The following is a 14230-nucleotide window of genomic DNA, read 5'->3' as shown; positions in this document are numbered from 1 at the left end:
GGACGTAGCGTGAATGTGTAAAACTGATTCAATTACTGCAGTGGCTGTATGTCAACGTAATTTAGGTAGACTTAATTTTGTAGTGTAGACTTGCCCCTTGTCTCCCTGTGTCTCTTGACCTGTTTAAACTGGTTTATGTGCCCACTAGGTGGGAGTTGTTGTCAGGCAGCACACAGAGGGAACACACGCACGCAGCCGACTGTTATCAACATTGAACAGAGTAGAGCACCACACCGGTGACGTCTGACAACAGGAGTCAAGGATAGACTTCAAAGCAATTGGTTCTCTGCATGGCCTTTTAAGTTATATATTGGTAAATGGGTGTCTGTCAGAAGTGTTTGACCACTTTCCTGTTTACATGCATGTGAGCTGATGCCTGAATTACCTCCTTGAAATCATATAGCATACAATACAATAAAAATCAAACACACACTTAATATTCATAAAATATTACAGGTGTCTCACACTTCCTTCACAGCAGTGACTGTGCCTTTGTTAGAAGTGCATTATATCAATATATCATTGCTCCCTGCACAGGGAGGAATACACTGATATGCTAGTGATCTTTCTCTAAAAACTTTTTAAAAGAGTGCAGCTGACATCATCCACTGTTGTTCAGCTTTCCTGAGTGAAGAAATAGAAGTGGGTAATGAGTGATATTTTTCTTTTTTGTTGTTGGTAGTGAAAGCCAGGCAGTGAGAACAAAAAACAAAACAAAACACTTAATTAATATGTTGAGCTTCTCTTGTCTTGTCTCTGGAAAGCAAAAACAGTATAGTTTTACCCTGATGGTGAGAATACTCTAAATTCTGTTAGCATAATAAGTTAGCTAGCATGCAAATGCTAATTGAATTACTTTCATCGAGTGTAGAGGATTTTCTGATGCTAAAAGGGTCAGACAATGAAGAAATCTCATTTAACATGCAGTGAAGAAAAATTATATTGAGCATCTTCAAGCTATTTTTCTTTGCCTTCATTGATTTTTTTCTTCTAATTAGCATCTCTGTTATATCCATTCCAAAGCTTGCACTCGCGCTCTAATCAGCACAGCTCTGCTTTTGATTTTCAGCACTGTGTGTCTTATATTTACAGCTCATAATCAAGAAAAGGAGTTAGGTGGAGTAGTGGGTTTTACTGCATAGCCCGTTAGGATTGTTTCTTATTTGTTAAGCAATGACAGTGTGTGTCACACTCTATAAGACACAGCGGTCCCTGCTTAGGCTGTATCCTAAAGTGTTTAAAATCTAAGGCCCAATCCTACAGGCTGATCCATGAGCCTGCACATTACCCTGTTCAGCAGGGGTGGCTCTATGTATTTTGCCGCCCCAAGCACGGAAGTCAGGCGGCTTTCGGCAGCGCGCCTGCGGGAGGTCCGCTGGTCCCGTGCCTTTGGCGTACCCACCACCGAAACCGCAGGACCGGCGGACCTCCCGCAGGCATGCCGTCGAAGGCTCCCTGACTGCCACCCTCACAGCGACCGGCAGGCCACCCCCCACAGCTTGCCACCCCAGGCACGCGCTTGGTGCCTGGAGCCGCCCCTGCTGTTCAGGGTATGTATTCACAGCAGTTGATGGTGTGATTGCAGCTCAGGTGCACACACTAGCTTCAATCTAGCTAGCATAGGTAAAAAGAGCAGTGTTGACATGGTGGCAAGGAGCTAACAACTAGAGTACATACCCAGCTTCCCTTGGTTGCTAGCCTGTGCTGAACCTCATGCTGCCACATCTGTTACCTGCACCAGCTAGATTAAAGATAGCACACAAGTGTTACCATACTACAAGCACACATACATTTGCAGTATAGACATACCCTTAGTGAGGCTAAGCTGGAGCATAAGGTTCTGACTCCACTAGTCAGCTTGCAAGATCAGGGTCTAAGCCCCTGACTGTGCCAAGGAATCTGTGTGGGCACATGCCTGCACCTGTACAGAGTCCCATAGACCTCAGCAGAACTCCATGTGGGTGTAAGAGTCTGCCTATGCAGAGCTCAGGCCTTCCACTGAACTAAGGTGAAAGTTCTGAGTGACTGGAAGGGAATGGTTAGGAAATGCTTATGCAGTCTTAACTACAGCAGTCACTGCTCCTCCTGCTCTAATACACACGTACATAAACCCAGAATTAATGCAATATCCTGGGGCAGATATTTACCATTTCAGTGGTGCAAAGTACAATTGCAGCCATTTCATGCCAGCTTCAGAGGATTCCCCCAGCATAAGGAAATCCTCAGCTGGCAGAACGCTGCTGTAGCAAGCTTTGTGCTATTCTCTCCTGCTTCACTCTCAGCATAGGCATGTTTCAGATGCGGGGAGCAGGAGTGGAGCACACACACTGAGCAATTTAGGTTGCCCAAAATCCTAAATTAGTGCCAGTAAAAGCCTTCTAGTGCACCACACCATCAGGCATTTTATATGCAGATGTTGCAAGAAAGCGGTTTTAGAAATGCTTCGGAGGGATTTTGAACATTTTATTGGGACTAGTTTTGACATCTGTCTTGTGTAAAATGAGTCCAGTTTTAACCACCACACTCCTATCCCACATACAGCCCCTTCCCCCTGCCTTTCCCTGAGGGTGGTTGCTGAGATCCATCACAAATACCTCTTTGCAGAATCTCTGGATCTCCTGCTGTCCCTCCACATCCAACCCACATCTTTTTAGGACATATCAATTTATAAAGTAGGGGTAGGGGAAGTAGCTTCTAGGATGAGACTTCACAAAGATTCAGCCTGTATCAAATTTGCACAGGTAACATTATGAATCCCTTCTTTAAATGAGAGACCGTCTCCAAAGTAATCTCAAAAGACCCTCAATTACAGTGGTTTCAGCAGATGCGCCTTTAAAACACATCTGCTGTTATTAAAGATTCTTAAACGTGTCTGCTGAAAATGACCTTCTTGCAAGTAATTGAGAGGTGGGGGGAGCAGTTGGATAGATTCTCTCCCCTAGACAGTATTCAAAATGCCATCATGTACCACTTGGAGTACTTTAAAAAGTTGCTCATGGAAGACTGACAGTTAAGAACATAAGAACGGCCATACTGGGTCAGACCAAAGGTCCATCTAGCCCAGTATCCTGTCTTCCAGCAGTGGCTAATGACAGGTTCCCCAGAGGGAATGAACATGTAATCAAGTGATCCATTCCCTGTCTCTCATTCCCAGTTTCTGGCAAACAGAGGCTAGGGACACCATCCCTGCCCGTCCTGGCTAATAGCCATTGATGGACCTATCCTCCATGAATTTATCTAGTTCTTTTTTGAACCCTGTTACAGTCTTGGCCTTCACAACATCCTCTGGCAAAGAGTTCCACAGGTTGACTGTGAGTTGTGTGAAGAAATACTTTCTTTTGTTTGTTTTAAACCTGCTGCCTATTAATTTCATTTGGTTACCCCTAGTTTTTGTGTTATGAGAAGGAGTAAATAACACTTCCTTATTTACTTTCTCCACACCAGTCATGATTTTATAGACCTCTATCATATCCCTCCCATTAGTCATCTCTTTTCCAAGCTGAAAAGTCCCCATCTTATTAATCTCTCCTCATATGGAAGCCGTTCCATATCCTTAATCAGTTTTGTTCCCCTTTTCTGAACCTTTTCCAATTCCAATATATCTTTTTTTGAGATGGGGCGATGACATCTCCATGCAGTATTCAAGATGTGGGCATACCATGGATTTATATAGAGGCAGTATGATATTTCCTGTCTTATTATCTATCCCTTTCTTAATATTTCCCAACATTCTGTTCATTTTTTGACTGCACATTGAGTGGATGTTTTCAGAGAACTATCCACAATGACTCCAAGATCTTTCTTGAGTGGTAACAGCTAATTTAGACCCCATTATTTTATACGTACAGTTGGGGATTATGTTTTCCAGTATGCATTACTTTGCATTTATCAACACTGAATTTCATCTGCCATTTTGATGCCCAGTCACCCAGTTTTGTGAGATCCTTTTTTAGCTCTTTGCAGTCTGCCTGGGACTTAACTGTCTTGAGTAGTTTTGTGTCATCTGCAAATTTTGCCATCTCACTATTTACCCCGTTTTCCAGATCATTTATGAATATGTTGAATAGGACTGGTCCCCTGGGGATACCAAGCTTTACCTCTCTCCATTCTGAAAACTGACCATTTATTCCTATCCTTTGTTTCCTATCTTTTAACCAGTTACCAGTCCATGAGAGGACCTTCCTTCTTATACCATGACAGCTTAATTTGCTTAAGAACCTTTGGTGAAGGACCTTGTCAAAGGCTTTCTGAAAATCTAAGTACAGTATATCCACTGGATCCCCTTTGTCTATATGCTTGTTGACCCCCTCAAAGATTTCTAGCAGTTTTCTTATTGTCTGTGCATGATGCAATTTTTTTAATGAGTTCAGACTAGGTGGGAGACAAGATGCATGCCAACTTTGTATCTGTGCTCTCCGTATTCTGGAACTGGCTTGTACAATACAGCAGTTAAGTAATTATGCAGTACAGGATGGCCAGTGAGGGTCACATGTATAGTATTGTTAACTGTCCAGTTCTTAAACCTTGACCAGTAATTGTACAAACGATGTGTGTGTATATATGTATATATATATTTACTTTTCATGTTTCTTAGGTTCCTATGTGCCAGAAGGGTTGATGATATCTTGTACATGGGACTATGTAACCTATTCCCCAGCAAACAGAAGTTACACCATGATGTTATGTTGCTGTGTGTTTTTCATTCCCCTGGTTATAATATTCCATTGCTATTTATTCATGTTTCTGGCCATAAGAAGTACTGGCAGGTAAGCAGGGTAGCAAGAGTAGTTAAATCTCTTGTCTTCTTGCTGTAAAGCATATTTTAAAGCTTCTGGCTGAAAATCAAGCTGGGCAGTAGATATATTAATGATGCTGCTTACACTGAATCTGTATTCTCCTTTGATGTCCTACAGAATTACAATACAGAGAATTCCCTGCTTACATGCTCCAGATAGACAGTCGGGTTAGATAAGTAGAAGCAGAAATGCTATTTTCTCATATTCAGCTATATTTCATTTTCTTCAGTGTTTGGGTTCATCATCTAAGCCCCCGGGAGGGTAAGACAATGAATAAATCTGTTATACAGCAAAATGGCCATCACCTGATTTTGGCGCATTCCACAGACTTAAGTCCTTATACCTCAAGAGTTTGATTTATTGTAGACATTCCAGAAATCACAGCTTTTACAGCTGAACTCAGGGAGATGAGATGGGCCATGGTGCACACATATCTATTTTTGCATGCATTTGACCAAATTTCATGCAAATATACAGGCAGGTACAAATTGTTTTGCACATGACTCAGCCTCTTCTTGTAAATATTTGAACTAAAAATTTGGCCTGATCAGAAATCAAAAAGGGAACTCTCTCTATTGTTTTGCCTCTCAATATGTACATATTACTCATTCGGGGCCTAATCCAAATCCAGTTGAAGTCAGTCAGAATCTTTCCACTGACCTGAATGGGATCAAGCCCTGTTGCCCTGTTTCAGCAAAGTAACTAATCACATGCCTAACTTTAAACACATGTTTAACCCCCATCGACTACAATGAGACTTGAGCACATGGTTAAGAAGCTTTGCTGAATAGGGATGGACTTGCATAGGTGCTTACAGTTAAGCACTTGCTGATGTGCTTTTCTGAATGGGGGGTTGTGAATGCTCTCTGCAATTGCAAATTTGATAACAAGGAATGGTAACTTGGTCCTTTAAGCAATATCACTACATATGAGCATTCAGCACAGCTGCTGCAAGAATTGAATATGTATTCTACTTGCTAACAGTGTCTTCTGCAGGCTTCTTCCATAGTGCATCTATTTGTGTATTATCGTTTTATGGAAGCAGCTCATCACAGTGCTGATTTGCATAGTGGCCTTCCTTTTTAAGTAAATCTTCACTAAAATTTATTTGTTTTTATGCTAAATCCTGTCAGACCAGTTTACTATAAATTGCAGGATATTAGTTGATTTTGCTGGCATAAAAAGGTGATGATGGTATCTGTAGAATCCCCACACAATAGCTGTGAGAATTTCTCCAGGCTTGTATTAATGATTCCTTCAGAATATCTGCAGCTAAACCACGATCTCCAAAAATTATCTCTAAGCAAAAAGAATGTCATCTCTCATTGGCTCAAATACCACTGTCCGATGGATAAACCTGCAAGAATGTAAAATAGCCCCCTATGTGCCAGGTTCACCAGTGCTCTTGCTTTGCAAAGTAGCCAGCATACAATACCAATATACCTGGCTCAGTGAGTTGGAATCTGTGGAGTTCATTTGACATCATCTCCTCAAGAGACAGGGAGGAGTCAGTGGAAGTGTGTAGGCAGCAAGGAGCGCTGCCCTTGTGAGGAGTGAATCCATGCATAATACATGGAATCCTCAGAGATGAGATCAGCCCTGATGACAGCTCTGCTGTCTGGCCTCCCACCCAACCCTGGCAGCATGGCTCCTCAAGGAAATGAACTATCATTGAGTAACCCTCTTGTGCCTCTGGCAATGTCGCAGAGGGCAAGGAGTGGGATTTCCTGTTCATTCGCTACTGGAGATCTGTCTGGTTCCAAAAGGACCATGCTACTCCCCAGCTGTGTTAGCCCCATCCCTCAGAACTGCAGAGCCCCATCTGGGCTGTTCTTGAGGACGAAGAGTGAGTATGTCACAGAGGCAGTGTCTCTCTTCCTGCTTACTCCTCTTGGCTGTTTTGAGACCATTTTGCATGTTTACTCCCCTTTGCAGGGTGTAGCAGAGTAAGATCTTTATCCTTAAGATATTAAATAACTGAGTATATTTGGGCAGAGAAAGATAAAGTGTGTGCTCCATTTTATTTATTGCTAATAATGCATTGTGCGTCTTGTACCAAACATTTTCTTACACTGGGTGACTTCCCTTCTTCTTCTTCTCACAGGGATGTTCAGAAGCTAGGGTCCTATGGTCGTAAATCCTACCTCTCGCATTCCATGAAGAATGAATGGAAGCTGGCAAAAATTGCTTTTGTGGTCATCGTTGTGTTTGTCTTGTCTTGGTCTCCATATGCTTGTGTCACCATGATTGCATGGGCGGGGTAAGTAGAAATCTGGTGGCCCTTAGTCAAGATAAGTTAGTAATGAGGAGCAAGTGATCTAGCCTGAAGCTGCCCTGAGATATTTCACATAAATCTGACTCCTCCTTGGATTGTAAATGAGATTTAACTATAATCAGTGTTGTCACCCATAAGGAGTTCATCTTCCTTTTAAAAGGAGTTAAAATAGACACCAGATTAGAGGTGAGATATCATTCCTCAGGATAGCCCTTTGGATAAAAGAGAACAAGATTAGCTAGTGTCTATTTCATTTCTTACATGAAACTTTGTGTGCTTTTTTTTTCCTGAGCACAGATTTTTGTTTTCACTTCCTTCATGCTGCTTTTTGTGTGTGTGTATTTTGATTTTATGCAGAGTAATCCTAGGCATCTCAGCAGATGATCACTCTCCTCATATCTGATCTCTCAAGAATCCCCCTCCTTAAGACAGTGACTAGTAGAGAGAGAGAGTCAAGAGGCTTTTTTCCGCACCTTTTTAAATTCAGAGCTCATGTCCTCCTCCCCTTCCCAGCTCTCCCCTGTAGGGAGACCTCTTCCCCTGTTGATGCACATTCAACTTCACTGATATTAGTAGGAGTTACATGATCAATGGAAATTAGACTCCTCTTAGCAGCTGGGAGAGTTTGAGGCAAAAACAGCTAAAGCTGATCTCAGCCCACTTCCCCTTTTTCACGCTCCTCCCTTTCTTTTTGGACACTGGAATTTCAGTCTCCTTGATGCCCTTTGGTGTGCAGAATGAAATTGATACTATGGGGTGGCAATATGAGATTTTCATTCTGAATCGGTTTTTGTTATTACCATTCCATATCTATCTTGTTCTCCACATTAATAATCTCTCCTCCTGCTTCTGACTAGCAGAACAACAGAGAAATAAGTGATTGTGTGTGTTCTGGGTGCTTGTCATTCTTAAAAACAGAAAAGTCATTGGTTGATGGCCATTCAGCTTCTCCAAGTAAATGTAACCAGTATGGCACCAAATCATGGTGGTCTTAGTCTCAGCAAGGAATGCACTGAAACAAATTAACTTTTCAAAGCTATTCGTTGTCAGATGATAACAGCACATAGTCAATCAAGAAAGAGTAGTATGTTTTGGTAATTTAGTTAACACACATCCATTAAATACCTTTGTGTTTTGTTTTTGTTTAATTTTAGCCATGGCAACACTCTAACTCCATATTCTAAATCTGTGCCAGCTGTTATCGCCAAAGCTTCTGCAATCTACAATCCTATCATCTATGCAATAATTCACCCAAGATACAGGTACAGTAAACACAGTACAGTTGTCTGTCAGTACACATACAAATGTACACATTCATAATAATCCCCTGCTGCTGAGGGCACTTCACTGCAGGAGTAAGTGGGCACAGTGCCATTGAAATCAATAGATCTGTGTCCCCTTTTGTCAGTGGTGTATATGGCCCAATAGCTGTAAAATGTGGGCCACAGGATAAAGAAGTTATTGCAATTGCTCGGTGTTCCCTAATTTTTTCCATCCATGCGCGGGATGAATTTTGTTATGTGCACCAATATCAAGGTAATGTACAGATGGCCCTGCCGCCCTTCTGAGCTCCAAACCCTGCCCCACTCCTGCACTTCTAACCCCTACACTATGTTCCCTTCACTCCAACCCCTACATTCCCCTGCTGCGCCCCGAACCCCTGCACTGTGCCCCCTTCACCCATAGCCACTCCACTCCCCTGCTGTGCCCCCTTCACCCATAACCCCTCCACTCCCCTGCTGCGCCCCGAACCCCTGCACTGTGCCCCCTTCACCCATAGCCCCTCCGCTCCCCTGCTGCGCCCCGAACCCTTGCACTGTGCCTCCTACACCCATAGCCCCTCCGCTCCCCTGCTGCGCCCCGAACCCCTGCACTGTGCCCCCTTCACCCATAACCCCTCCGCTCCCCTGCTGCGCCCCGAACCCCTTCACTGTGCCCCCTTCACTCCCCTCCTGCGCCCCTAACCCCTGCACTGTGCTCCCTTCACTCATAACTCCTCCGCTCCCCTGCTGCGCCCCGAACCCCTGCACTGTGCCCCCTTCACCCATAGCCCCTCCGCTCCCCTGCTGCGCCCTGAACCCCTGCACTGTGCCCCTTCAGCCATAACCCCTCCACTCCCCTGCTGCACCCCGAACCCCTGCACTGTGCCTCCTACACCCATAGCCCCTCCGCTCCCCTGCTGCACCCCGAACCTCTGCACTGTGCCCCCTTCACCCATAACCCCTCCGCTCCCCTGCTGCGCCCCGAACCCCTTCACTGTGCCCCTTCACTCCCCTCCTGCGCCCCTAACCCCTGCACTGTGCTCCCTTCACTCATAACTCCTCCACTCCCCTGCTGCGCCCCGAACCCCTGCACTGTGCCCCCTTCAGCCATAGCCCCTCCGCTCCCCTGCTGCGCTCCGAACCCCTGCACTGTGCCCCCTTCACCCATAGCCCCTCCGCTCCCCTGCTACGCCCCGAACCCCTGCACTGTGCCCCCTTCAGCCATAACCCCTGCATCTCCTTCCTGCACCCATGTGGGGAAACTGACCTGGATGCACAGGCGGAGCAGCTGGCATTGCTGCTCGCTCCCGCACTGAACTGCTGCTCCCTGCCCCGTGCACCCCTCGGGAACTGTGCGGGGAAGCAAGGAGCAATGTCAGGGCTCCCTGCATCCAGGTCACTTTGCCTGCCTGGGCTGTGAAAGGAGAGGGCAGAAGAGCAGCACCTGCTGATGCTCGCCTCACAGCACAGCCCAGGTGGGGAAAGTGACCTGGATGCAGGGAGGCCTGGGGGTGTGGGTGAGTGGGTGGGTGTGAGAGAGAGAGAGAGAGAGAGAGAGAGAGACTGTGTGTGTGTGTGTGTGTGTGTGTGAGAGAGAGAGAGAGAGAGAGTGTGTGTGTGTGTTGAGGGGAGTGTATAACAGAGTGAGTGTGAGTGTGTGTGTGTGTGTGTTGAGGGGAGTGTCTGTGCACCTGAGTGAGTATATGAGCATGCTGTCTCTTTAAGAAAGCACTCAGGTCAGGAGCCTGAAAGCTTTTTCAGACACAAGCAGCTGCCAGCAGCTCTGGACCCAGAGAGGCAGTAGCACAGATAGATTCCCCCTGTCATGTCACCCCAGCTCAGTGGCGACTGCATACACAGGCGGGGGGAAGGGAACACCCCATATCAGCCTTCCCCTCACCCCCCACACAGCACACAGGAGGATGCTCCCAGTCTGGAGCAGTGTGGCCTAGAGCGGCTCCGGGGGAGGAACAGGTGCGGGGGGGAGAAACAGGAGCAGCGATGGCTGCACACAGCAGGGGGAGGAGGGGCACCCCTGTTCCGGAGAAGTCACCTGGCTCGGCTGGTCCTCCGTCAGCCCAACTGGCTCTCAGCGGGTCAGGGGGACTGAGGCAAACCCTGCACAGGGCGCCCTCTTTGGCGGGCCCCCACCTGGCCCCACGCGGCTGTGATAATCAAGTGTGCAGCACTTGATGGACTGTTGCGCAGGTGCGCAGCTTAGAGGAAACACTGATTACAGGCCCAGGGGGTTGCACTTACGACAAGTGAGAACTTTTCAGTCCCAGGGTTAGTACTTCACACTGAATTTGTTGGGAAATGCGGGTATTATTTTGTTGTTGTATCTTTTAAAATAAAGCTTATGTCGAGAATTTTCTGAATGGGGATGGACTATTTGTGCTATGCCATCTTGCTTTTTGAAATCCCAGTATACCTAAGGGCAGTAAATCTGCTGTGTGATTGTTGTGAATTGTTTCTTGATTTATTTCTTTTTCTCCTGTTTATTTCCTTGCTGGTTCCTTCACAACTGGTTTATGGGTTTCTGTGCTGAAGTATTTGAATTCTGTTTTACCCACCACCTCTGACCTCAGTGAAACAGGGGTTTAGGGGGTATAGTGACCATCCATTCCCATAGAAATGAGAACATTATGTAGGTGATAGGTGGCGGAGGGCAAAGGGAAGGATTTTACCCAGTCACATGGATGGGGAAACCCATAAAATTAGGGTGAGACTAATTGGGGAGAGGCACATGTGGATTAGGATAGTACTTAGGAGTGGGTGGAGGGATAATGTGATAAATCTTAGGCAGACCTCCAAAAAACCAAACATTCTTTGCTTCTCAGCACAGGCCCTGTTGCAATCTCCATTAGTGACTCCTTCATGGCCTCCACAAAGTTCCCACAAGATCCAACTTGTTCCTCCCCTGCTACCATAGGAAAAGCCTGGGGAAGCGCACACATGCTTTTCGTAAAGGTCATTAATCTGGTCTTTGATTTGTGAATGGTTGAAACACTGCTGTTCCATAATAGGTGATTTTTTAAAATGCTGAAAATCCTTTAGCAGTCTGAAAGGAGTCTGTTCCACTGCCTCATCTTATACAAGACAAAAATATATCAAAGGGCTGGGGGTCTTTCAGTGGTATAGTCTCAAAAGATATTAAAAAGCACTAAACCCCAGGGCCGGGCTAGTGAGGTGTCCAGCTGAATGGTGTCAAACTAACACATACTCACACTGCATTTCCCAGCAGCAGCTTAAGCCTTGGGCTTCCTTTAAGCCAGAGGCTTTGCTGAGAGTTGCTGTGAAATTTCATTCCAGATAGACCACTGGCTTTAATGATGGCATGGGTCCAAGGACACCCAATATGGCTGGTTGTCATCGATGATTATGTTGGATATGGTATAATTGTTTCAGCTAACAGTGGGAAAGCTCACTGGCTGATGGTCACTTAGATTTTGCCTACTACAAACAGATATAACCAAGATCAAGCACTAGCTCAAATGCAGCACTTTCAAAGATATTTAGCCTGTGTTATATCCATCAACACAAGATTCATCTCCATGGCTAAAAGAAGAGGACCATGAAAACTGAAAACAAACCCTAAATTGGAATGGGATTGCAATGATATTTTTTCTATCAAATTGGGATGTGGAAAGCAGAAGATTCCATTGTATATTTTTCTGCTCACTATTCTTTTCTGGTTTGTATTCTAACTTGGTAGGAAAGAGTCCAGGGGCGGTTTCCACCTGTAAAAGTTCTAAAATGTTTGATTTCTAAGAATCCTGTGAAAACACTTCTTTTTCACACAACTTTCTGTCCAAATACCTATTTTCAACAGAAAATGTGACTTTTTAGAAGGAGAATTTCTTCTAACCATAATTGTTTTTCAATATTTCACCTGACTCGCCAACAATTCTTTCAAGGAGTATCTCTTACAAAGCGACTGTGTATATAATAGCAAGCCTTTGAACAAAGTAAATGTGTGAGGTGATGGTAAATATATAAAGAATTGTACCACTAGATGGCAGTGTAAATTGTCTATAAGATTTTATTGTCAGTAGAGTGGGAAATTGCAACATTGTCTCATTTGGAGCTCTGATTTTTCCCACAGTTGGATGCTGGGAAAACCCAGATAGTTAATTACTTTGAATATCTGATATGTAATTAATGAAGATATTGGAAAAAAAGATTCATACAAAAATGATAAAATATTTTTCTGAAAATTAGACTCCAAATTAGACAATTTTGCACCCCCAATATTTTGATTTCCTACTTAATTTCAGAAGACTGTCAAATGTCTTGACTGTACAGTAAAAATGTTTGTACCACTTTACATCTTAATTGGTTTTCACTAGAGGTGACTAGCCTTTCTGCGCTCATTTCTCTGCCTATGGGGACCAAACTATTGAAAGTCTGGAGAAGAGAGAAATACACAGAGAGGGAGTCTATCTCCTATAGGAAACATAACTCTTAAAAATAAAGAGCTAGTGAAGAATCAAAAATTGCCAATATCTTTTTGGTGTGGGCATCTGCCCAGACTGCTTAGAGGGGATATGTCAGATTTCCCTGTCTACTTTCAGAAGTCACCAGCCTCCAATGGTTTGCGGAAATAGAGGAAAGTATAGTATGAAGCTGGAATTTCTGACCCAAAGTTATTTTTTTCCATTATTTCATATTTATATTTTATGTTTGTAAAGAAATATATTACTGTTCCCTAAATAAGCACTATACTGTAGGAACTGCTTCTGAGGGCTGGTCTACACTAGGGAGGGGGATCGATCTAAGATACGCAACTTCAGCTACATGAATAGCGTAGCTGAAGTCGAAGTATCTTAGATTGATTTACCTTGGGTCCTCACGGCATGGGATCGACGGCCGCGGCTCCCCCGTCGACTCCGCTACTGCCGCTCGCTCCGGTGGAGTTTCGGAGTCGACGGGGAGCGCGTTCGGGGATCGATATATCACGTCTTAACAAGACGCAATATATCGATCCCCGATAAATCAATCGCTACCCGCCGATACGGCGGGTAGTTTGGACGTACCCTGAGAGTCTTTGTATATTGAGTAGAATTCCTGAACCAAAACATTATGGGGCAGGGACTTTTCAAATGTGCTCAGCATTGGCTTAATTTTATTCTCTTTTAAGTTAGTGGAAATGTTCCATTTATTTAAATAGGAACAAAGTTAGGCCACCATTGAGCACTTTTAAAAATCCCATCCCTTCTTTCCCATCTGTATTTCCATGACTACTGACACCAGAAGTGTTCATGAAATCATTGTGAAAGCACTTTATGGGTCTGAGAATCATCCAGTCAGAGAGTAGAAGCAATATTATGTCACTTAGGAGAATGAATCATGCAGACCAAATAGAAAGTTACAAATAGCGAATAAGTAGACACAATGAATAGTTTGCAAGCAGTCCATTGATGGAAATTTATTTGCATATATCATTCCCCAATAAGTCTGACTAATGAGCAAATATTCCAAGATCAAAGTCTGTTTATGGATAATTCACAAACGGTGAAATGGGTTGGATTAATCAAATCATCAATCCAACTCTAAATATCACAAAGATGAGACATTTTGTTCAGTTTTTGACTATGAACAAAACAAAACAATTTTGTCTTTGATCTTCTGACTGGAGCGAAACCAACTTTTCCCTTTTTGACTTTGATAGGTTTGGATGGTACACATGAGTCAGAGAGTTCAGAAATAGTGAACTAAAGAGTTCACACACAGTTCAAAATGGTAGTGTGATGCTCACAGTGCAGGATGTTTCCTTGTGCTGAGAATTGCTGTTGGTAGTGGGATGAATTTAAAAAAGAAATCAAAGAAATGAAACATACCTATTTACAATATATTTTTACATAAGCCAAAAAAATGACTGCATATAACAGAGAAAA

At 44.1% G+C, this 14230-nt stretch overlaps 1 protein-coding gene across 1 annotated transcript in view; it reads left to right on the top strand.

Moving 5' to 3' along the window:
• LOC135879154 (melanopsin-like) overlaps positions 1–14230 on the top strand; it is a 62242-nt gene that overhangs the window by 26683 nt on the left and 21329 nt on the right. Inside the window, exons 5-7 of the mRNA XM_065405018.1 lie at positions 4595–4766; positions 6901–7056; positions 8226–8333. Of these exons, the coding sequence (XP_065261090.1) occupies positions 4595–4766; positions 6901–7056; positions 8226–8333 (436 nt within the window). The remainder of the gene's footprint in view (positions 1–4594; positions 4767–6900; positions 7057–8225; positions 8334–14230) is intronic.

The sequence above is a fragment of the Emys orbicularis genome, chromosome 5, assembly GCF_028017835.1.
Source record: "Emys orbicularis isolate rEmyOrb1 chromosome 5, rEmyOrb1.hap1, whole genome shotgun sequence".
Lineage (NCBI taxonomy): Eukaryota > Metazoa > Chordata > Testudines > Emydidae > Emys > Emys orbicularis.
The sequence above is the reverse complement of the archived record's forward strand: the minus strand, read 5'-3'. Positions and strand labels throughout refer to the sequence as shown.